Source organism: Plasmodium relictum (assembly GCF_900005765.1).
Source record: "Plasmodium relictum strain SGS1 genome assembly, chromosome: 10".
In the NCBI taxonomy this organism is placed as follows: domain Eukaryota; phylum Apicomplexa; class Aconoidasida; order Haemosporida; family Plasmodiidae; genus Plasmodium; species Plasmodium relictum.
Genome location: NC_041688.1, coordinates 954,944 through 980,248, shown reverse-complemented (window position 1 = coordinate 980,248; position 25,305 = coordinate 954,944). Strand labels below are relative to the sequence as shown.

The 25,305-nt window shown below is 17.7% G+C and overlaps 7 protein-coding genes across 7 annotated transcripts; 4 read left to right on the top strand and 3 right to left on the bottom strand.

Moving 5' to 3' along the window:
• Nucleotides 1-248: 248 nt before the first annotated feature.
• Nucleotides 249-971, top strand: TBP (TATA-box-binding protein, putative; the record flags this gene model as incomplete). The annotated part of the gene is made up of 1 exon (XM_028677196.1): nt 249-971. The coding sequence occupies one exon, from the start codon at nt 249-251 to the stop codon at nt 969-971; it is 723 nt and encodes a 240-aa protein (XP_028533610.1).
• A 371-nt stretch (nt 972-1,342) lies between these two features.
• On the bottom strand, nt 1,343-2,341 carry PRELSG_1026200 (conserved Plasmodium protein, unknown function; the record flags this gene model as incomplete). Its single annotated transcript, XM_028677195.1, has 1 exon — nt 1,343-2,341. The coding sequence occupies one exon, from the start codon at nt 2,339-2,341 to the stop codon at nt 1,343-1,345; it is 999 nt and encodes a 332-aa protein (XP_028533609.1).
• A 289-nt stretch (nt 2,342-2,630) lies between these two features.
• PRELSG_1026100 (conserved Plasmodium protein, unknown function) lies at nt 2,631-3,671 on the bottom strand (the record flags this gene model as incomplete). Its single annotated transcript, XM_028677194.1, has 5 exons — nt 2,631-2,708; nt 2,862-2,894; nt 3,172-3,191; nt 3,335-3,419; nt 3,549-3,671. The coding sequence occupies 5 exons, from the start codon at nt 3,669-3,671 to the stop codon at nt 2,631-2,633; spliced, it is 339 nt and encodes a 112-aa protein (XP_028533608.1).
• A 1,085-nt stretch (nt 3,672-4,756) lies between these two features.
• PRELSG_1026000 (conserved Plasmodium protein, unknown function) lies at nt 4,757-15,810 on the top strand (the record flags this gene model as incomplete). Its single annotated transcript, XM_028677193.1, has 2 exons — nt 4,757-8,357; nt 8,639-15,810. The coding sequence occupies 2 exons, from the start codon at nt 4,757-4,759 to the stop codon at nt 15,808-15,810; spliced, it is 10,773 nt and encodes a 3,590-aa protein (XP_028533607.1).
• A 594-nt stretch (nt 15,811-16,404) lies between these two features.
• On the bottom strand, nt 16,405-17,836 carry PRELSG_1025900 (histone deacetylase, putative; the record flags this gene model as incomplete). The annotated part of the gene is made up of 2 exons (XM_028677192.1): nt 16,405-16,441; nt 16,545-17,836. The coding sequence occupies 2 exons, from the start codon at nt 17,834-17,836 to the stop codon at nt 16,405-16,407; spliced, it is 1,329 nt and encodes a 442-aa protein (XP_028533606.1).
• A 1,149-nt stretch (nt 17,837-18,985) lies between these two features.
• Nucleotides 18,986-20,629, top strand: PRELSG_1025800 (GTPase-activating protein, putative; the record flags this gene model as incomplete). The annotated part of the gene is made up of 1 exon (XM_028677191.1): nt 18,986-20,629. One exon carries the CDS (start codon nt 18,986-18,988, stop codon nt 20,627-20,629), a length of 1,644 nt encoding a protein of 547 aa, XP_028533605.1.
• A 955-nt stretch (nt 20,630-21,584) lies between these two features.
• On the top strand, nt 21,585-24,802 carry TCF25 (transcription factor 25, putative; the record flags this gene model as incomplete). The annotated part of the gene is made up of 3 exons (XM_028677190.1): nt 21,585-23,796; nt 23,970-24,227; nt 24,720-24,802. The coding sequence occupies 3 exons, from the start codon at nt 21,585-21,587 to the stop codon at nt 24,800-24,802; spliced, it is 2,553 nt and encodes an 850-aa protein (XP_028533604.1).
• Between the last annotated feature and the right edge of the window lie 503 nt (nt 24,803-25,305).

Sequence of the window (25,305 nt, the reverse complement as noted above, 5' to 3'; positions counted from 1 at the left end):
TAATAGTTTATCTTCAAATTTATATATAAAGTTTCTGAATATACAAAAAAAACTTTTTTTTTTTTAATTTTATAATTAATATTAAAGATTAGTAGCATTAAATTTGCATTTATATTTTTAGGTTTTCTTATACTATTATTTTTTTTTATCCTTATTTTTTTTTTTTTTCTCGGCATTATGATATATATTATAAATTTATGATGTTTGTTTAAATTTAATATATATAAGGAATTAAAGAAAAAAACAAAATGAGCGAAAATAATGATGAAGAAAATAATTTAAATAAATTAGATTTTTTAGGTGATAATAAAGAAAATGAAAATTTTTTAACAGAAGATATATTAGAAAATTTTGATGAGGGTAATATAAATTCTAAAAGAAAAGAAATATCAGATAGTTTAAAAAATAAATTAGTTCATAAAAACATTTCTTTAAAAATACATAACATAATATCGTCAGCTAATTTATGCATAGAAATAGATTTACGTTTAATAGCTGTGTCTATTAGAAATGCAGAATATAATCCAAGTAAAATTAACACACTTATAATAAGATTAAATAAGCCAAAATGTACAGCTTTAATTTTTAAAAATGGAAGAATAATGTTAACAGGAACAAAAACAAAAAATGATTCTATATATGGTTGTAAAAAAATTGGAAAAATTATAAAAATAATAACTAATAAATCAGTAAAATTTCAAAATTTCAAAATAGAAAATATTATTGCTAGTGCAAATTGTAATATGCCCATTAGATTAGAAATGTTAGCTCACGACCACAAAGAATATTGTAATTATGAACCTGAATTATTTGCAGGATTAGTATATAGATATAAACCTACATCAAAATTAAAATCAGTTATTTTAATTTTTGTATCAGGAAAAATTATTATTACTGGTTGTAAATCTATCCAAAAACTAAACACCGTTTTTCAAGACATATATAATGTTTTAGTTCAATATAAAAACTGATGAGGGGGAAAAAAAAAATGTACATATATGTTTTTGTAACCTTTTTTTAAATAATTCGAAATAAAATAAAATTAAATTAATTTGTCATTTTAATTTTATATGTAATAATATTTATTAAAGTAACTACTGATATATTATATCTCTTATTTTTTTGTGAAAACGTGTTTTAAATTTTTATTTAGATTTTTTTTATTTTTTATGTTAAACAAATATTTTTTAAATTTAGAATATAAAAAAAAAATTAATTCAAAAGAAAAAAAAAAAAAAAAGGAATAAAAAAAAATAAATAATAATAAATAAAAAAAAAAAAAAATACATATTTTTTTCAGGGAATGTTTTGAAAAACTATATTATAATTTTTAAGTGATTATTTAATTTATTTCTTTAAAATTTTTACCAATTAAAGGATCTTTATTTTCGATATATAAAGTCTCTAAATTATGAATATTAAAAATATTATTAAAATTACTTAATGATACTGAATTATCTTTTTTAATCTTTTTGATTTTTCTTAAGATATATTTTTGTCTTCTTGCTTTAATTAATGCGGAAGTGAACCATACTGTTCTTAATACTTTTTTCCATTGATTATTATTTGGACGTGCATTCAATTTTATTAATTCATAGTAAGAATGTAGCAATCTTTCATTGAATCTAATTAATGAACAATGTACTTTTTTTAATTTCATCTCATTTAATATTTTAAAAGATTCATTAATGTTTTCTCCATTAGAAATTATTAAATTTCCATGCATCAATATAGAATAAGAAACTTCATCTTTTAAAGGATACTTATTTAGTATATCATAATAATATTGAAATTCTTTTTCGTTATTCCTTTTGAGTGTTAACCAAATTTTTTTATGCAATTTATTTTTATATTTTTGTATATCATATTCTTCCTTTGAAATTTCCAATAATTCATTTGATTTTTCTAATGTACTTAAATTACATTCGTTTTCTTTATTTGATTTTTCTAATGTATTTAAATTACATTCGTTTTCTTTATTTGGTTTTTCTAATATACTTATATTGAATTCGTTTTCTTTAAAAAATAAATCATTTTTATTATTTTCTTCTAATAATGTAATGTCCTTATTATTAGTAGTTTCCTGTAATTTAATTTTTCTTTCTATTTTTGAAGATAAATAATATTTTTTATTAGAATTAGAATTGTAATTTTTATACAATGATATATTCTTTTTTTTCAAAATTTTATTAGGTAAGTATTTGTTAATTATATCATTAAAATTTTTTTTATCACTTCTTATTCTTAAAGAGGATGGCTTTAAACTGCTTTCTATATTTCTTGTAAATTTTCTTTTAATTATTTTTACGAAATTTTCATCGAAATACTTAACAAAATACATTTTTTTAATTTTAAATATATCAAGAAATTTACATAAGTATTTCATAAAATGAAAAAAAAAAAATTTTATATATATACATATATATTTGAATACATATGAAGAATATACAAAGATAGAATATATATAGAGAATTTTAGTTTTTTTATTTAAAAAAAAAAAAAAAAAAAAATACACAAATTTAACTCTAAAAATTAAGAAAAAACTAAAACAAAAAGAATTACTTTATCTAATTATTAAAAAAATATTATTACTTTATAATATTCTTTTTAAATATTCTATAATATTTTTTTCATTCATTTTCAAAAAATTCTTTGCTGTCCTTTAAGATTTTGTTTAAGATTTTGTTAGATCTATCTTTTTTTTCATCCTAAAAAAAAATTTTAAATGAATATAAAAATATGATTAATAAAAAAAAAAAAAAATGGATTTAATGAATGTCCAAATTTGTTATAAAAATGTTCATAATTATAAAATACATATAAAATTTTTTATTTTTTCATCAATTTTTTTTTTTTTTTACCAAATCATATTTAAATCTTCTCATAGCCTTTTTCTAATTGAAAAAATGATTTATATTATATACGAAAAATGTTAATTCTTATTTTTATGTTATCTTTTTTATTATGTTTTTTTTTATTTTTTATTTCTTTAAGTATTCCTTTTTTTTTAATTTTTATTTTATATATTTTTTTTTTATTATTTCCATTTTTCCTTCTTTATATTTTTTATAATGAAGTATTATATATATTTTTTTATTTTATCTAATATTTTAATACATTTTTTAATTATACACTCTTTTTAACTATTACACTTTTTTTTTTCTTTCTTACTTCCTTTTTAAGTAGTTCATCTGAAAATAGAGAAAAACAGAAAGATGTTGCATCAATCTCATAAACGTATATGCAATTAATATTTTTATTTAGATGAATAGAATTCACAAAAATATATTAAAAAAAATTGTAATCATTTAATTTATTTTTTTTTATTTTTAACTTTCAATGATATCATTTGTATTAACAACTTCTGTTGCAAAATTAAAAACAGTATAAGGAGGATCAGCTACTTTTAATTTACTTATCTAGAAAAAAAAAAAGAAAAAAGAAAAAAATGGATATCTATAACAAGTATATATACTTTATAATAATACTAGAAAAGTTATAAAAATTATATTAAAAAACTATGTAATTACATTTTTCTAATTTTTTACTTTTGTTTCAGTAAACATAAATTTCTTATATGATATATTCCTAGAACTAAATTCATACGAAATAGTAACTTTTATAAAAAGAAAAAAGAATAAAGACAAAAAAAAATAACTTAGCCAAATCATTTTAATAAAAGTTTTAAGATATTATGAAAAAGATAACAAAAAAAAAAAAAAAAAAATCAGATAAAAATCAAGAAATGTTAACTCCTTTTTTGGATAATTAGTATTTCATCTATATATTTGAAGTATATTTTATTTTAATATGTTTTTTAAAAATGTGCAACTTTTTTGAGTCCAACTATAAAAAAAATAAAATAAAATAAAAGACATAACTTAAATACTGATATAAAGAAGTAATGAATTTAAGATTTTAGGTAAATATAAGCATTTTAGTTAATCTAATATGTTTTCGTATGTATTTACACTATTAAAAAAATGTATAAATAATTACATTTTAATTAATATGATAATAAAAAGAAAAATAAAATAAGACAACCAAAAGATAAAAAAGTTTGATTATAATACAAATGTTTATTTATATTGAACATAATATATTACTTAGATTAATTAAAAATTGGATATTAAACTTTACTTTTTTTATTTATTACATAGAAAAATATAATGTTACTTTTTTAAAAAAAAATATATATTTTTAAGAAAGAAAAAAAAAAATATTATGCACACAATATATTGGTATAACAAAAAAAAAAAAAAAAAAAAATCAGAATATCTTATATTTTTAGGAAATAAATTTTAAATATTTACAATAACTATGTAATATAAAACTTTTTTTTATTAATTTTGTTTTTTTCCTACATTTGAGCAACTTGAATATAATTTTAATTTTTTTTTTTTTGAAGTATTTTGTAAAACTAAAAGAGAAAATTTAAAGTCTATATTTCTGTCTTATTTAATTCTAAAATAATATCACATAAATATATATATATATATATATATTAATTTTTAATAATGAAATTAACTAGAAAAAAAGAGATAAAAAAAATTATTATAGCACAATTGTAAAAAATAAATAAAATATATATGAAGGCATATATTATAAAAAAAAATAAATAAATATTATAAAAAGAATACATATATATATATATATATATATATATATATATATATATATATATATATATATACATGTAAAATTCAAAAGGATAATTATAATAGGATATATCAAAATGCCTTAAAAAAAGTGTAACATGAATAGAAGAGATAATAAAATAGTTGAAAATAAAAACAATATATGTAAATTTAGTCATTTAGAATTAAAAAATAAAAAGGGAATTTTGGAAAATAATTTAAAGGGTAACTATAAATTAATATCTAGCAATAAAGAAAAGAATAATGGAAAATCATTTTTTTTAAGTAAAAATAATAAGATAAATGATAATAATTATTCAAAGCAGTTGAATACAAAAGATAAAAAGAATTTAATTACTAATGGCAATATAGATAAATTAACTATTAAAGATTATTACAATAAAGGGATTGAAAAGAAAATAAATAAAGAATTGTTTAATACCAATTTTAAAAAAAAACAAACGTGTCTTATTGCTTCTAATAACAGAAAAAGTGATGTTAGAAAGGATAAAGAAATATTTAACATAAAAAAAAATTCTTCTGTATATAATAATAAAAGAAGTTACTATTTATCTGAAAGTCGTTTGAAACCAATCATTCAAAATGATAATAATGAAAAAAAAATTAATTTAATTACTTTGGATAATGATGAAATAAAAAATTATGAAGATAATAAAAACCTCTTAACTAAAAATGAAAATAATAATAATAATAATATAATAACTGGTGTTGAAGAAAATCAAAAGTATAAAGAAATAAATAAAAAAAAAAAACATATAATTGAATTAAAAAACGAAAAGGAGAAAAATACATATTATATAAATAATGAATTAAAGACAAAAAAAATAAAAGAAATTGAGAACTTAAAAAAAAAAAAAAATATAAATGTAAATAATGAAGAAAAAAATAAATCAATTTCCAATAGTGATGAAATAGTCTTTAACAGCGATACAAATAATGAAATGATAGTTGAAAATGATAGTAAAACAACTTTAACTCTTGAAGATATGAAATTTAAAGATAAAGACAATAATTTTTTGAATAAAGAAAACATATGTAATAAAATAATAATAAAAAAAAATAAAAACAATAAAATAATAAATAAAGTAGACGAATGTAACATAAGTAAAAATTCTAAAATTATTTATTTAGATAAAAAATTAGATAAAAATTTTATAAATTCAAATAGTTATAATAAAGAAACATATAATGCTAATATATTTCCAAAATTATATAATAAAAATAATTTACAAAATTTTAATGATACAAAAAATTTAAATTATAAAAATATAAAAGAAAAAAATTCATATGATATAGAAGTAATAAAGAAAAATACAAATGAATATATATCAAATAATAGTAAGATTCATAATAAGAAAGAATATTTAATAAAAAGCAATATAATTAGCTCAATAAACAATTCTAATAATAATAACAATACTAATAAAATTGAAATTATTAAAAAGAATAATAGTTATTTGAATAAAACAATAAAAATTAATTGCAAAAGTTCATTTTCTAATGTGAACAAATTACCTATTTATACTAACAATATGAAGATCAATAAAAAATATGCACATAATAAAAATAATACAAAAAACTATTATAATTATAATAGTAGAGAATGTGATAATTCAGTAAGTTTCGATAATAAAAAGGATAATTATACTTATAAAAAATTAAATAATATAAAGAATAATAACGTAAATATACATAAAGAAAGAATAAAAGAACTAAAAATGAATAAACTTAATGATAAAAGCAAAAATGATATAAATAGTGTAAATACAAGTAAAAAAGACTACAAAAAAGGTTCAGACATAAACAGTGATAGTAATTATCATAGAAATGATAAATCTCTATGTCTTTTCTCAAAAGAAAGTTTCAATAATTCAACTAATAAAAAAAATTCCATATACAAAAAAAATTATGATAATAAAATTACATGTAATTTTTTAAATAATTCTAATAGTATGAGAAAAAACTATTCACATTTTTCATGTAATACATCTATTATAAGTGAAAATGATTTAAATAGAAATTTTAATGCAACTCTTCAAGATATAAACCAGGAAAATACTACTTTCATCAATTTAGAAAATATTGATATTTCTAATATAAAAAATGAAAATTGTTGTGAGATTAATGACATTAATGTTTCAAATAAAAATAATAAAATGTATGAGAAAAATAATTATAATAATAATTTAGAGGAAGGTTCTTCATATAATGAAATAAAGGAAACATATATGAGTAGCTATAACACAAATACTAATTATGATCAAACTAATGATAAGAATTTTAGTAAAGGCATGATAATATCAGAAAATTTCCATAACAATGAATTTTTAGTTAATAATGATATACATTTTTCAAAAGATGAGAATTGTAAGAAAGGAATTTCAATAAAAATTAATAAATGTGATAATAATTCGTCATTTAATAATGCCAATAATAACAGTCTATCTAAAAAAAGAGAGTCAACATCTTTAAGTATTTATAGTAGTATTATGAATTCGAAACATGAAAAGGTAAAAAAAGGATTAACATTTGAAGAAATGAGAAGAAAGAGTTTCGACGCAATTAATACAAACACACATATAAATAGTAATTTAAAAGATACAAATAGAGATAGGAATGAAAATATGATTTTATCTAATGAGAAAGATAAGAGTAAAAAAAATTTAGCAACTATAAAAAATAAAACGAATAAATTATTGGAAAATCATTCATTGTTAAAAAAAAGAAAACTCAATGAAAATAAGAACGATTTATTTAAATACAATAATTTTAACAAAAAAAAAAGAGATATAAATCATAATGGTAATATTAGTGACAATAATTATAATATTATTAATCAAAATAAGATGAAGAAACATGATTTTTTACAAATAAAGCATAGAAATATTAATAAAACTATTGAAAAACCCAATGGATATGATAAATTAAAATATATAAATGGAAATGTCTTAAATGAAAAAAAAAATAAAAATGAATATGCTATTTGTAAAATTGATAATATGAGCAATGATCATAGAACATCTAATAGTATCAAAAGGAATCTTAAAAAGGATGAAGTCATTGTATATAAAAACATTAATGGTATAAAGAAAAATGAAGTAAAAAATGGAAATGACAATCAGGGTAATTTGTATAATAATAATATCACTAATAATAATAATGATAATAATAAAAATCATGAAAAGGAAGATAGCCAAAAAGATAAAGAAAAAAAATTAATAGATAATTCAGAAAAATGCTATTTAGTGAATAATAATTCTTTAAAAAAAAATAACATTAGTCCTGAAGAAAAAATTAAAAAGGGAGATAAATTTTTTTCATTAAGAAAACCATTTAATAGTTCAAGTGATTTAAAAATTTTAAATCATATTAGTGAACATGAAATCAATAAAAAAAAATTAGCCAATAAAAATACTTTAAGAAAAAATAAAGAAAGACTAGTTCATATAAATATAAAAAAAAATCTTTGCAATAAAAAAGAATTAGTTACTAGTAATTCTCTTACTAGAAATATTTTAAGCCAAAGCATTCAACTTAAAAAAAAATTGCATATAATAAAAAATAGAGCTGAAAATAAAAAAATAAATGCACATGAAAAAAATCAGAGTTCTAATTTTATGGTATTCAATGATTTTTCCAATGATACAATAATTAAAGAAAAAAATAAAATTGTTTCAATACAAAATAATGTAAAGGATGGTAATAATAAGAATATATCAAAATATTTACTTTTACTTTCTTTTGTATGTATCTAATTTCTTTTTTTCCTTCTTTCCTTCTTTATATATATATATATATATTTATTTATTTATTTATTTATTAATTCATTAAATAATTTTTTTCTAATTATATAAATTTCCATTAAATTATAGATATATTTATATAATTATTTTGTGCATTTATTTTTACATACAATTATTTATATTTATATATGTATATATTAATACACATGTATTATTTTTTTTTTTTTTTGAATGCAGTGAAATGTTCTTTAAATTTATACAATGATTTCAATAATTTAAATAATAAAAGTTTAGATAAAAATAGTTCGAATGATCATAGAGATTTTGCTATTGAAAATTGTAATAACGTACTACTAGAAGAGCATGATTGTGACAAAAAAAAAAATAATAATAATAAAGAATTAAATTCATTGATTAAAAGTTATTGTTTACATGATAACACAATTAAAAATAACAATTTAATTATAAACAGAAAATTAAATACAAATAATGATAATACTGTTGAAAAAAATTCAAACCTTAAAAAATCCTATTATGATAAAGGTTTATGTGAAGATGTAATAGAAAATGAAAATTATAAAGTCGAAAATGAAAAATATAAATGTCATGCAATTCAAGACAAAATAATGGAAGAAAATAACAACTTAGAAGATAATTCGAATTGTAAATCATATTATGAAGTTAATTCAAATGAAAGTAAAAAAAATGAAGAAGCAAACTATTGTACATATATTATAAATAAAAATGATCAAAATGCTTACTATTCGCGTACAAAGGCTGAAGATATATTTTTAAAAAAAAAACAAGAGAATGAAAAAGATGAAATGCTTATAAAAATTACAAATAATGTAATGGAATCAAAATATGATATAAAAAATAAAAATATGAATACAGATGAAATAGAAAATTCGTTTCTAATAAAAAATAAAGAAGAAGAACTGTTAAAAGAAAAAATTAATAATAAAATGAATAATGAAAATTCCTTAAAAATTGGAACAGAATCGAGAAAAACACAAGATTTTAATAAAAATTTTAAAACTGACACTAATCACGATAACAAAAATATTAATAGTGTTAATAATTTTCATACAAATGTAAGTTTTTCAAAAAAAAAAATTTTTGAAAACAAAATAATGCACGAATCGAATAAAAAAAAAAATTCAAAAAATTATGTACTTAATTCTTTCAGTCATGCAAAAAAAAAAATCAACCCATTTAATGAAAATAATAAAAATGAAATATATGATAACAAATTTATGAATTTAATTATGAAACCTTATGATAAAATAAATAATATTCAAGAAATTTCTTCAAATGATTTGCTAAATGAAAATTTTACTGATTTAATAAAAAACAAAAATAATTTTTGTTTTGAAAAAAAAAAAAAAAATATAAATTTTTTTTACAATAATAAACCGAATATAGAAAAAAATAATGAGAACTTATTAAATCGAAAATCGAAGGATAAAAACATTTCAGAAAAGCATTTGAGCAATATGACAGAATTATCGTCCTGTAAAAAAAGAAAAATATTTAATTCATGTTTTTCAAATTTTTCAAATGATGTTTTTAGCATATCAAATGACTGTGCAAATAATAAATTAAGTAAAATAAAGAATAATGATAATATTCATTACTCGATAAAACATGAGAATGACAAAAAAATTTTAAAATATAATTACTTCACGAAATTTGATACTAGAAAGTCAAATATACATGAAAGTAATAAAAATTATTGCACTTTAAATAACTCATTTGAATATAATTTAAACGGAGATAATTCAAACAGAAGTGAAGATTTAAGTGAAAATTATTTAAGTAATAATTCAGAACCTATTTTACCAAATAAAAAACAAATAGAAGATTTTATTTCATCTGTTGAACATATTTACAATAATAAAAATATTTTAAAAAAAGAAAATTCCGATAATTTAAAAAATTACTCAATTAAAAATGAACAAAGTTTGTTTTTAGATAATTATTTTGTCAATTCTGTTAAGAATACTGAAAATCTAAATAAATTAACCGATTTTAATGATTCATTATATAATAAATTAAATTTTCATTTTGATGAAAATAATTGTAGTAATAAAAAGAAAAAACATTCTAGATATTCTTCTAACTCCAATGATAGTACTTTTTCATTAAATAATGATATAAATAAGCACAATTTCAATTTCCTGATAAATTCTTTAATTTCTAATAATGAAGAAAAAGAAGAAAATATTATTTCAAAAAATGATGAAGAAAATTTTAAAATTGATAAAAATTTATTTCTCTCAAATAGTTCAAGTAATGATATAGAGAAAACATATATTAATAGTTATTTCTCTAATAAGCTTGATGAAGAAGATAAACATGAAGATTTCAATTATTATACATCAAAAGATAATGTACTTAAAAATTTTAGTTTAAACATAGATAAAAATGAAACAGAACATATATGTAACGATAAAAATATATTAAAATATAGATCTCTTAATGATAATAATTATGAATATAAGGATTGTGCCAGCTGTAATCATTATAATAGTAATAAAGATTATAATAATTATAATGATTATAATAAAGATCCCAGTAACAATAATGATGATAATAATAATAATAATGATTACAATCCATGTAATAATAATATTGAAGCTGTAGAGAATAAGTTAAAGAACATGGTATTTGAATATATTCTTAATAATAAATTAAATGTTTCAAAAAATTCAATCACTAAAACTGATAAAGAAACATTAAAAAAAAATGTTAGAAATAATGATGGACTTAAAATAAATGAATTCGAAGATTTTTTAAAAGAAAAAACTTTACATAGTAATTCTAAAAGTATTATCAAAAATATAAATTTTAATGATGACAGTTCTAATTTTGAAAAAAAAGAAAAATGCAATTGTATTATTTGTATAAATAGTAATAATAACGATAATAACAATAATAATAATAATGATAGTACTTTAACAGATTATTATCAAAGCGATGTAAATAATAATTTAAAATCAAATTGTATTGATGATATTTTTTGTGATGAAAAAAAAGCTTTTAATAATAATGAATATAATTTTTCTCATATTAAAAATTTAATACAGAATATATCCAATTTAAACAATGAAGAAAACAAGAAATTTTATGATAATTTTATTAGTAAACTATTAAATAATCAATATGAAGTAAATAATTTGAAATTTAGTGAAAATTATAATGATAATGATAATAATAGTTGTGAATGTATCAATAATAATAATAATGATTCCATCAATGATTATAATTATAATAATATTTATAATAATAATAATATTAATGATCAAATACATAATGATTTCATAGAAAATGGATTAAGTGGGAATCTCTTAAAAAATTTAGAAAATTATAAATTAAATGAAAAATTTTTATCTAAAACAGAAAACATTAATAAAAGAGAAAAAAAAAAAGGAGACGAAAATATTACTTATTCTTTAAGTTATCCTTATGATAATATATTAAAAAATTTAAATATTAATAATTTAAAGAATTGTTACGAATCAAAGAAAAATATTTTTTCAAATAACAATAATACTGATTATAAAGCGGATAACATAAATTATGAGAATAATTTTTTTAATATACAAAAAGAGTTAAGTCTTCAAAATTATATTAATAGTACAAATAGTTTGCAAAGCTCTTATGGAGGAGTTAATTATCTAAATAACAGTAATAATTCGAATAAAGAAAAAATACCACTGGATGATAAAAATTTTCCTTTTAACAACAGTAATATAAAAAATGATAGTTCTGATACATTTTATAATTTATTACAGTACATAAAAAATAATAGTAACAGTTATATAAATTTTGATATAAAACAAGATTATGTGAATGATTATTACGATGATAATAATGCTAATAATAAATACTTTAGTTGTAATAATTTTACTTATTATAATATTATGAAAAATTATTATTTTGCTTTTTTTTTAGATTTATACAAGAAAACAAAGAATAATTTGTTCAATAATTTTTGTCAATATAAAAATAAAAATAGTGAAGAGTTAATAAATTTGAATAAATCGATTGATGATAACCTAAAGGGGGATATATATAATTGTATTAATCTGAATATATTAAATGAAAATATTTTAAAGATACATGAAATTGAAAAACATCATTTGAATGAGATTAAAAAACATCAATTGAATGAAAATGAAGATGAAAAAGTAAATGGATATAATATTACTGAAAAGGGAATGAAAGAAAATGAAGTGGATATAATTAAAGAAAAATATTATTCTCAAAAAAAATCATTAAACAAAAAGGATAAAATGACAAATAGCACTTCAAAGGATCATAAAATATATTCAAAAAATAACAAGAAAAGAAGAGAAGATAATAAAAAAAAAAGTGAAAAAGAATATGCATACAATTCATCCAAGAAAAAAAACAGTAATTCAAAAAAAAAAAATAATGATTTTAATTTTAGGGAAAAAATGGATTACATGAATGAAATATCAGACAAAGATACACAACAAATTTCTAATTTTTTATTTTTAGATAAAAATAGTGGTATATCTTCTAGTCATAAGATATTATACCTAGAAAATAAAGAAAAAAATAAAAAAAAACGTTCAAAAGTTAATGAATATTATAGTGAAACTAATATAGATAAAAATATTTTACCAGTGAATATAAAGAAATTCATAAATAATTCAAAAGATGACCTTTTCAAGAAAATAAATGGAAAAGTAATTAATGATGATATAGATATAGAAAATATAAATAATGAAGAAATTATTAGCAAGGATATAATAGATAAAAGTATAATAAACGATGATATTTTAGTTGGAAAAATTATTGAAGAAAAAATAAATAATAAAGATGAATTTGCAAGTGAAGATATGGCTAATAGTAACATTGAAAAGATAAATGAAAATGGAATAATTAATAAAGAAATAATTAGTAAAGAAAAAATAATAAATGAAAATACTATTAACGATGATATACTTGTTGAAAAAATAAATGACGGAAAGCTTATTAGTAAAGAAATAATAAATGAATTAATAATGATGAAAGAAGATTTAATACAAAATGAAAATGATGACAGTAATCTGCATATTGAAGATATAAATAAATTGAATTCACAAGATAAAAGTGAATTGGATGAAATTAATTTGAATAGAAATAAATTAAACGACAATATATTGAATAAAATTGATATAAATGAAAATAATTTTACTGAAAATTACAATAATCATATTGTTGAAGCTGAAAAATTAAATAGTGACATTCCTTATATAACAGATATTTATAAAGAAATGCATAAATCTCCTGTTATGCCTTTAAGAATCGAAGCCTTTCATTCTTTAGAAGACCAAAGATTAATATATGGAAAACCAGAATGGCAAAAATTTTATTGCCCATTATGTGATAAAAAATACTATCCTCCAAATACTTACATTAAAAATTATGCACATTATTTAAATGAGCATTGGCAAAATAGAAAAACATTAGGTGGTTATATAATTTTCCCATGCAAATTAATACATGATATAAAAGAAAAAACGGACACAAAAATGAATAAAAAAATGAAAAAAAAAAAAAAAATGTTTAAGGATCCTCATTACCATTGTCCTTTATGTTTACATGTTTATTTTAATGATTATAATTTAGTAATTGATCATTGCTTGAAATTACATAAATCTTCAGGTGCTGATCCTTCTAGAACTCTTCCATCTAATTTAGTACATACTCCATTTATAAATAGTCGTGATTATTATTCAAAACTAAGAAAATTAGAATCTGAAGTTGATATTGACATAAGTTTAAATGATAATCATAATATTATTATAAATGATTCTTCTCAGAATCACGATATTTCTACTCCTAAAAAACAAAATATTCCTAAAATATGTGACACAGATACAAGTAAGAAAAAAAACAAAAATAATAGAAGCAGTAAAGTCATTTTTTGTGATGAAATTCAAATAAGGGAATTTGATATAGAATTATCTAAAATAGAAAAATTTGGTGCAAATATTGGCCCTGTTTTCATTGATGATCAAAATGAAAAAAAAGAAAAAAAGGAAAACGAGAAAGAAGAAAAAAGCAGTAAAATTGAAGAAAAGGAGAAAAATGAAAATGATGAAAAAAACAGAAATATTGAAAAAATTGAAAAAATGATAAGGGATGAAGATAAAAATAAAAATGATGAAAAAAATTCTAATAAAACATTTGAAAATGAAAGAATAATAGAAGTGAATGAAAAATATAATGAAATAGAAGTAAAAAAAATTAATAAAATTGAGAAAAACTGCGAAAAAAAAACAGAGAAAAAGAATGGAAAAAATGAAATAAAAAAAGTCGAGAAATTTAATGAAAAAAGAATTGTAGAGAAAAATAAAGAAAGTACTAGAGAAAAGAATAATAAAATAAATAAAAATGAGATTAATACGAAAACATATGAAAAAGTAGTGAATAAAATGATAGATAAAGAACAAAATGAAAATAAGGATCTTAAGTTTAATAACAAGGAAGATATACTTGCTTCAAAAAAAAATGCACAATACGACAATTTAAATATCAATGACTTAGAAAATAATTTTTCGAAAATAAAATCACTCGAAAAAAAGGAGACCAATGCTAATATAAAAAAAATTAACATAAAAAATAAAAAATTAGTAAATGAGAATATAAATAGCAATATAATTTTAAATGGATTAACAAATATAAATAATGATGATATAATAAGTAAAGAAGAATATAATAATAATAAAATTATAGAATGGGGAAACGATAAAAATAAACTGGAATATGATGATAATGATAAGTTAATAGTTGCTGATACAAATAAAATAACATATGATGAAATTCAAATGGAACATATTAAAAATGAGCAAATAAGAAATAGTACAAATAAAAAAAATAATGGAAAAAATAATAATAGGAACAAGGTTTTCTCAACACTTTTTAGCATTGATAAATTGTCATCTAATGAAAGCGGAGACAATCTTTTTTCATGTGTGAATTACGAAGAAAATTTAAAAATTAAACAACAGCCAATTAACGAAATTTTACTTGAAAATAGGATAGAAAATAGCAAAGAACATGAATTTACTCCTAATAACAATAAAATAGATAAACGTATAAAAAATAACATTGAGGATTTTCATAAAAAAATTATATCAAAATTTAAAAGGAAAATTAAAATGTGTGCAATTAATGAGCAACAAAAAGAATCGAATAAATATGTTGGAGTTAAATTTCATGAAAATATATACATGCCTCCTGAAAATATGATATTAGATTTCAAAAGTGAAAAAGAAAAAAATATTTTAAAAAAAGTAATAAGAGAAAAAAAAAAAAAAAAAATTGTATCTATGAAAACGAATTGTAGACAAAGTGCTAGAATTAAAAGCAAAAAAAATAAAAAAATATAAATATTTATTTTATTTATATATACGTATTTTACTTCATTTTATTTTATTATTCATATTTTTTTTTTTTTTTTTGAGTAAATCATAAAACATATTTTAAAGATATATTTTCATAATGTGTAGTTGATAAGTTTTAATTTTTTTTTTTTTTTCTCTAATTCCTTTCATAAAGAAAAAAAAAAAAATTTTTTTTAATTTTTAAAATATAGATATTTTTTTACCCGTTTTATTTTAAATATATAAATAAATGTATTTACACTAAATTTTTTTTATTTTTATTCTTTATTTTTTAATGAATAAAAAATTAATTGATATATTATTAAATTTTTTTTTTTTTTTTTTTTTTGTCATATTTTGTTTAGTATTTTACATAGATTTTTGATTTTAAACTTAGAGTGTATAAGAACCGGTTTTTTTCAATTCATAAAGTAATTATAATGAAAAATAAAATTAAGTATATTAAGGATATTCATGTAAAAATTTGAAATTTATATCTTGTTTTCATGTTTTAAAGCAGTAATCAAAAAAGTAAAAATCTATATAAATAATTTATAGTAAAAAAAAATTAAAAGGACATTTATATATATATATTTTTTTTTAATCACTCATATAATTCCATGAATCTTTTGCTGCCCTATAAAAAATGTATATATATAAAAAAATAAGTTATAGGTTTCTTTAATTTTTGTATATAATATGTACATGATTTTTTTTTATTTCTTTCTTTTTATTTTTACTTAAAAGTTAAAAGATGTTTTTGTGTTAATATGTCTTCACAGTCATTATATCCACCTGATAATACTGTAACTATTGGAATTTCATTTTTTATTGCCATTTGATAAGTTAAATAGTCCCTTTTATAAATTCCTTCATCACTTATTAGAAGCAAACCTAAATCATCATCTTTACTTATATCAACACCAGCTAAATAAAATATAATACTACTTTCTTTCTTTTTTATATTTCTTAAAACATTTTGATATAAATTTAAGTACTCATTGTCTTTTATAAATGGATCCAATTCTATATCTATTGTTGAATTTTTTTTTAAAAGTGGATAATTATTTTTACAATGTAAACTTATTGTTTTTACATTTTTAAAATTTTCAAATATTTCAGCTGTCCCATCTCCTTGATGTACATCAAGATCTAATATGATTGCATTTTCAATGATTTTATTTGACAATAAAAAATATATTGCTATTGCTACATCGTTAAAAATACAAAATCCGTCTCCTCTATCTCTTTTAGAATGATGATTACCTCCACCTATATGCATTGAAATGGAGTATTTCAGTGCTAATAAGGAACTTAAAATTGTACCATTTATTTCAACTAAGAATCTACATATTAAATCAGGAAATAAATCTAATTCATACATTTCTACTGGTTCATTATTTCTTATTATATTTAACATATTATTTATAAAACATGAATCGTGAGCTTTAAGCATATATTTGAACACTTCCTTTATTTCATTAGAAGGAATGAAATAATTACTATCATATATACCCTCTTTATTTAAATAAGTGAATATGTTCTCATACTTTTTTATTTTAAATCGATGGGTTTTTTTTATATCAACATTGGAATAAATAGGATGAAAAACATAAGGAGGGTTTTTTGAATTTATAGAATATCTTTTTTGATTTTCAAATATTCTTTGAAATTTTTTTTCATTAAAACTTTTACTTACATTTTTATTTATTTCATTTTGTATATATAAGAAATCTCTACTTACATCCAATGCATTTGAATCTATATTCATTTTATTCACATCATAAACATTTCTATCTTCATTTTCATAAGAAGAAAATAAAAATTTATCTATGTAAAAATCAATAGAATTTCGTAGCTTATTTCTTTTTTGTTTTTTTTTTATCAAAATGTTATAATGTTTTTCTAATTTTATATATAAAAGAGCTTTTGTATTATCATTTTTTTTTAATACTTTATTTGAGTTATTAGAAATACACTTAAACTTATGAGTAGCTATCAAACATAGATATAATAATAAATAACAAAACATTTTAATACATTGTATGTGGATCAAATATTTTAGTAATTAAATAAATAGCATACATTTTTTAAAATAAATAGAAAATAAAAATAAATAAATAATGTCTTTTTGAATATTTTTTTCTTTTTTTTTTTTTTTTTTTTAATAAAACCAAAAATTAAGATTCCATGGAATTATAGACTAAAAAAAAAATTACATTTCTATGATTTCATCTATGAAAAAAAATTATACATAATTCTTTTTCCTTAAAAATATATATATATTTCTTATTCATAAATTTTAACAGATTTAATTTATTTTTTCTTTAAAAAAGAAAAAAAATTTAACATTTTAAAAAAAATGAAAATTTTAAAATTTATATTTTAAAATAATAATTTAGACAATTTAAAAAAAAAATTATTAATTTAAAAGAATATAAATATATATATTTAAATTTAAAAGATATATGTAATGCTGTTAAAATTTTAATTAAATTCGTAATTTTCAATAAAGAATATTCTTCTTTTCCATGCATACTTTATATTTGTTACCTAAAGAATTATCTTTCCTTTTTTTCTTTTTTTCTTTTTTTCACTGTTTACTTATTAAATAACTTTTTTTTATTTTTATTTTTTTTTAATTTAATATATGATGTTTCACTAAAAATAGAAATTAAAAAATAATATACTTATATATATACTTCTGTTAATTTTTTTTTAATTTTAATTTTAATTTGTTTGTTTAAATTGGCTATGTAACTAAATTGTTAATCAAGATAAAAATAAAAAACAAAATATTTTAAGTAATAAATGAATAGTATGAATAATATAAAATATATTATTCTGATATAGTTGAAAGTTGAAATTATATTTTTTTTTTTTTAGAGGCTTTCTTTTTTCTTATTTCTTTTTTTTTAAATTTTATTTTTGTATTTCACGCAAGTCATTTCATATGTATATGTTAATATAATGTGATTTTCATTAAAAATAATATAGCATAAATATTAAAAGTGAATCTTATATTATTTGTTTTCAAAAAATGAATATATAATGTTTTAAAATGAATTTTAAAATTATTTAGTTATATAATAATTAAAAAGAAAAAATTTCAGATGAATTAAAAATAAAAATAAAAGAAAAACTTTTCTATGTTTAGTAATCCTTTTAAAGTTCAAAAGAAATGAAAAATTATGACATAAAAAACTCTTTAAAGAATAATAAAAACAATATATCAACTTTAGAAAAAAAAAATGAAATAAATAATAACTATAAAAATGTTGACAACAATAGCATTAATGATTCTATTAACGAAAAGAAACTAGATAACATACAATATTTAATAAAAAATAATGAAAAAAGAGAAGACAGAGAATTAAAAAATATATTTGAATTAAATGAACAAATAGAAGATATAAATTCAGAAGATAATATAAAAATAAAAGATAATAAAATAGAAAAAAATACTGAAAAAGAAGATGAAAGATACTTAACTTACTGTGATGATGGATACTTAAGAGGTTTATTGAAAAATGCTGTTGTTAGTTCTAGTGTTTATATTTTTCTAGGAACAAAAATAATATCATTTTTAAATGAGAAAGAAAGATATATTTGTTCATTTGCTTGTAAATTGTTATTTTTTGAGGTATATTCTTTAAATAATTTAAAAGATTTATATAAAAACAAATTTATTAGCAATGAAAAAAGATGTTTTATATGGAAGGCTATATTACTAGCTGATAATACATTTATGAGTAAAGAATTATATAAAAAGTTAAAAAATAAGAGTAGTGATTTTGATAAGATAATTGAAAAAGATATATATAGAACTTTTCCTCATAATCCTTACTTTTTAAATAAAAAGGAAAATATGCAAAATAAATTATTAGATATTTTAAAAGTGTGCTCATTATATTTTAAAAGTGTTGGTTATTGTCAAGGAATGAATTATGTTGCAGCTATATTCTTATTAGTTTTTCAAAATAAATTAGATACCATTAGATGTTTTATTTCTTTATTAACAAACTTTAATTTAAAAGGAATGTTTATATATAATTTCCCAGAATTAAAAAAAGTTATTTATCAACTAAATATATTGATAAAAGCATACATACCAAGGCTATTTTATTTTTTTAAAAAAAATAAAATAAAAATTGATTTTTTTTGTATTAATTGGTTTATGACATTATTTTCTCTTGATCTTAGTCTTGAAAATACTCTTAAACTGTGGGATATATTTTTTTTGTTTGGATTAAAAATTTTAATTAAGTTAAGTTTAGTTATTTTATATTACCATCAAAAAAAAATCCTTACTATGCCTTATGATGAAGCTTTAACATTTCTTAAATCAATTACAAAATCACCTTTTATTAATTATCTATTTGATGAAAGGAACTTTTTTAATTACATGAGAAAATTCAAGGTTACCAATAGAATTCTTAGGCAAATAATTATGCTAAAGAAAAACCACGAAAAAATAGAAATTCAAGTAACAAAAAGGGACGGAAAGATAAAATGTACAGTTATATCAAAAAATAATTCTAAAAATAAAATAAGTAATAAGAATAATTATCACCCAATAAATCGTAGTAATTCTATTCATAATCAAAGTTATTCAAAGAATATGAAGTATGATTATGAATATATGAACATTAAATCAAACAAAAGAAATATATGTAACTCCAACGATAAAATAGAAAATGATATAATAAAACATATAAGTAATAATGATATCAATAAAAATGAAAATATTAATTCAAAAAAAAATAATACATTCATTGAAACAAATACATATTACGATTTCAATTTAACTAAATCGTTTGAGTAAAAAACATTAAATGTATAATTTATAATTTCTCTTTAAAATATTAAAATAAAAAATTATTAAATTATGTTGTTTATTTTATTTATTTTTTTTCTTACTTTTTATTCCATACATATTATTAAAAATATATATATATATGGAAATGAATAAATACATAAAAAATATACTACCTTCTATTCATTAAATTTTTAAATTTCATATAAATTAGTGAAGTTATTGAATTCAAACTTTGTTTCATGTAGACTAATACATAAAACTCTATATATTTATTTTATATAAATTTTTTATAAGTAAATATTTTAATAATATTTCATTTTAAAAGTTTTTTTTTATATATTTTATATTTTTATATACATTTTTTTTCAGTTATTCACTTTTTTATTTTTACAATTTTCGCCATTTAATCATTAATTTATTTATTTTTTTTTTTTTATTCATTATATAATCATATTAATCTTTTTTCTTTTTTCTTTTTTTTTTTTTTTTAATTTTATGTTTTTAGTAATTCGCTGTTTTTACTTCAATATTCTATAAATTTATATAAATGTTTTATTTTATTTTTTTATTTATATTACTTCAATATTTTTTTCATTTTGTTTTATTTTTATTTTTATTTTATCTTGTATTTTATTTTATTATTTTTTTTTTTTTTTAATGTCAAGAAATAGCATACATCTCTTTTTTTTTAATATAATTAAAACATTAATTTGAATAAACTTAAAAAAAAAAATATATAATATAAAAAAAAGTGGTATATATGCAGGTGTATAATTAATACCAACTTGAATATTAAATTATGAAAAATGTAAAAAGAACATAAAAAAAAGAAAGAAATAGAAAAAATAGAAAAGAAAATTTTTCTTTTTCTTTCTATATATAATTATATACTTTAATATTATTTTATGTGATGTTCATAATTTTAATGCGTAATTGCAATTTTTTCTATTTATAAAAAAAAATGTCTAGTAGGTTATTAAAAAAACTCCTAAAAGAAAAAAATAGAGATGAAATAAATAAAATAAGTGAAACCGTTGAACCATCACCTATTAAATTAAAAAAAAAAAAAAACTTTTTTAAATATTTAGAGGATTCAGATACCATTGAAAATTCGAGTGAAGAAAATAATAATGAAAAGAGATCAGATGGTTATGAAAGAACCGATAGTTTAAATAAATATAATATACCAGAAAATATAAATAAAAATTTGAAGAATAATAAAAATAAAAAAGATATATATGAAGAAAAAAAAAATAATAAAACAAATGAGGAAAATAATATCGTGAAAGAACTTTTAGGAGACCAAGAAAAAATTCAAACAAATAAAAAATCAAAAAAGAAAAAAAAAAAAAAAAATTTAGATGAAGAAATTTCAAGTATATTGAACAAAATAAACGAAGAAGAAAAAAAAGAAGAAAAAGAAAAAGATAAAAAAAAAGAGGAAGAATCATCAGATGCTTATAATAAGCCACATCATTTACAATTATTTGCTTGTACTCATGAAAAGTATGAATATTGTCTTAAATTGGAAAAAAATAACTTTGACGTTAATATAGAATTAAAGAGAATTTTTGGTAAGGACTTTGTTAAAGATAAAAAATATATTCAAAAAAGCAAAATAAAATATTTGAAAAATTGGTTAATTCAAGATTACACAACAAAAACTATCCAACCACCTTTAACAATGGTTTTTCATAATAATGAATTTAAAATAGAAAAATCCAAACTATACTTAGAAGCAGATAATTTATTTTATATGCTTTTAGATAGTCATGATATACAATCAATGAATGATTTATTAAAAAAATATCCTTTTCATGTTGAAACTCTATTAGTTTTATCAGAATATTATAATGAATCAAGTAATTATGAAGTAGCAAACAAATTCATAAAGATGTCATTACTTTTATTACAAAATATTTTTCATATAAATTTTCATCCAAATTTCTTAAATAAAAATAGTAAAATATTTGTAAATCCATTTCTATATGATAATAAATCTTTATATAAATCATTATACATTCATATGATATCTCTTGAAAATGAGGCTTGCACTATCACATCATTAGAAATAGCTAAGTTATTATGTAAAATGGATTTATATAACGACTTATGTAGCATACTACTAAGAATTGATAATATAATTTTAAAATGTAATTTATTTGAATTTTTAGTTTTTTTCTCATTTAATTTTATTATTCAAAATATTGAATGTGTTATACCATCTAATAGATTAAAAGAAATTATGCAAATATTATTAAACGAGAAACCTTCAGATAAAAACAGTAGTTATAAAACGGATTTAAAAAAAAATCAAGATGATGACTATAATAATAATAATAATAATAATGACATAAATGATAAAAAAAGTGATGAACATTACGTAGAAAAAGTTTCTGAGAATGAAACAATAAAAAAAATAGTAAGAGAAGTTTATGAAAATGATCAAATCAATGAAAAAAATATTAATAATGAAATATCACAAGAGAAAGTAGCCTCAAGTAAATGCAACGTAAATAAAATTAAAAGCATGGAATATTTAAAATCTAAAGAAGAAAATAATGATAATATTATTGATAAAATTAATTATTCTCAAAAGAAGGCATTGTTTCATAATTTTGAAATTAGGCTTCATTTCATTCTACCAAACTTTTCCTTTTCAATACCGTTAAGCTTATATTTAAAAAATAATACTATTATTGATTATAATGAAATCAAATTAATCAATAAAGATGATGTTATAAATTCATTTTCTTATGAAGAATGCAAATTTTTAATGTCTCATTTTAATATAAATTTTAATTGTTATAATTTACAAAGTTTACAAAATAAAGTTGAAAATAAGAATTATTCTATATCTTTTTCTGCGCATTTAATGTTAATAAGAGCTTTGCTATGTTACCCTCACTTTTTGCATATATTTTTAAATTATAATAATTTCAAAACAACAAAAGTTGTGAAGCAGACAATTTATGAAATATCATTTAAAGATATATTATCGAGCGCTCCTTTTTCAAATAATACACTATTTAATGAAGAAGACGATGCAACTATACAAAAAATAATTTCTTGTTATTTAGAAAAAAACAACATTTATTATAAATCAGAAAAAATAATTACTTGGTTTCATGTGTGCAGCAGTTTCATACATGAATTATATAAAAATAGAGCGAGTATTTATAACTTTTAAGAAAAATATAAAAAAAAAAAAAAATTTTAAACTTTATTTTTTTATGTATAATCGTTTTTTTTTTTTTTTTTTTTTTAAATATAAAATTATTATTATTCATTTAATATTTTTTTTTTACGTTATTTCGTTTCATTTTTTTTTTTTTTTTTTCTGTAGTATCTGAAGAAATAGAAAAAGTAAGATGTGAATGGAGCAAGAAGATAGCACTTTTCGACATAAATAAATATAAAAATGTTAGAATTGGAGAATTTAAGTCAACTAATTATTTATTACCTGATTTTATAATGGAAAAAAATAGAGCATATTCAACAAATATTCCTCACACAGTATCAAATTACTATGTTTCTTTAAATAGTAATTTGTTAATCGCATTTTTTCAAAGTTTACTACCTTGGTATCAAGTAGATTATTATGGTTATCTAAATAAATAATATATACTTAAATGAAAAAAATAAATAAATAAAGTTAATTTATATGTTTTTTTTTTATATAATCTTTATAATAATAATAAAACAATTTTATAATGTATTTTATTATTGAATATAGACATATTTATATATATAAATGTTTATTCAACACCATTTTTTTATGTGAATTCTAACTTTTTTTTTTTTTTTTTATCATCATTTATAAAATTAATAAACCTTGAATTTTTTTTTTTTTTTTATTCTTTTTTTTCATAAAAAATGAATAAAAGATAAATTTAATTCATAATTTTTTCATATATGCTTTTGTTATTATAATACATTACATTAAATGTTATATATATATATATATATATATGTATATATACCCCTATAATAATATATATTTTCATATATATGTTTATATACTTTTTTTTTATTTCATTAGAAATTTTATTTTTTTTTTAATATTAATTTATCTAATATATTTTCTCAAATGCAGGCACACGTTCCAGGCCTGTCCATTTTTCATCTTTATTAAGAACCGTTATAAAAAAAATCAAGCTTCTTTTGAATTTTGAATAATTCTTAAATTGTCTTGTTTTTTTTATAGAAGATTTGTTTATATTACATTTGTCTTCATTTTTTTACAAAAAAAAAAAAAGTTGAATAATGTTTCTTTTTTTCTTTCATGTTTATTAATAAGAAAAATCTTTAATAAATATTACCGAAAATTAAAAAAATTTTTTTCATGGAAATATAGGAAAGGAAAGGAAAGAAAAGAAGAAAAAGAAAAAGAAAAAGAAAAAAAAAATATATATATTAAGTAAATTATTGTAATAAGTTAATCGATTTATCTATTTGTTATATTCACTTTATATATTTTTATATATACATAAAATATTTATTAAATAGACTTATTTTACTTACTAAATGTTTTCACACTCAATTCCTTTTATTTTATGAAAAATATTTTTTATTATGAAGTATATTTTTTTTAGTTTAATTTATAGTAAATACAAGGTTATATTTCTCTTATATTTTCTGTAATTTTTTAAAAAACTATCATATTTCTATAACTTTTTAAT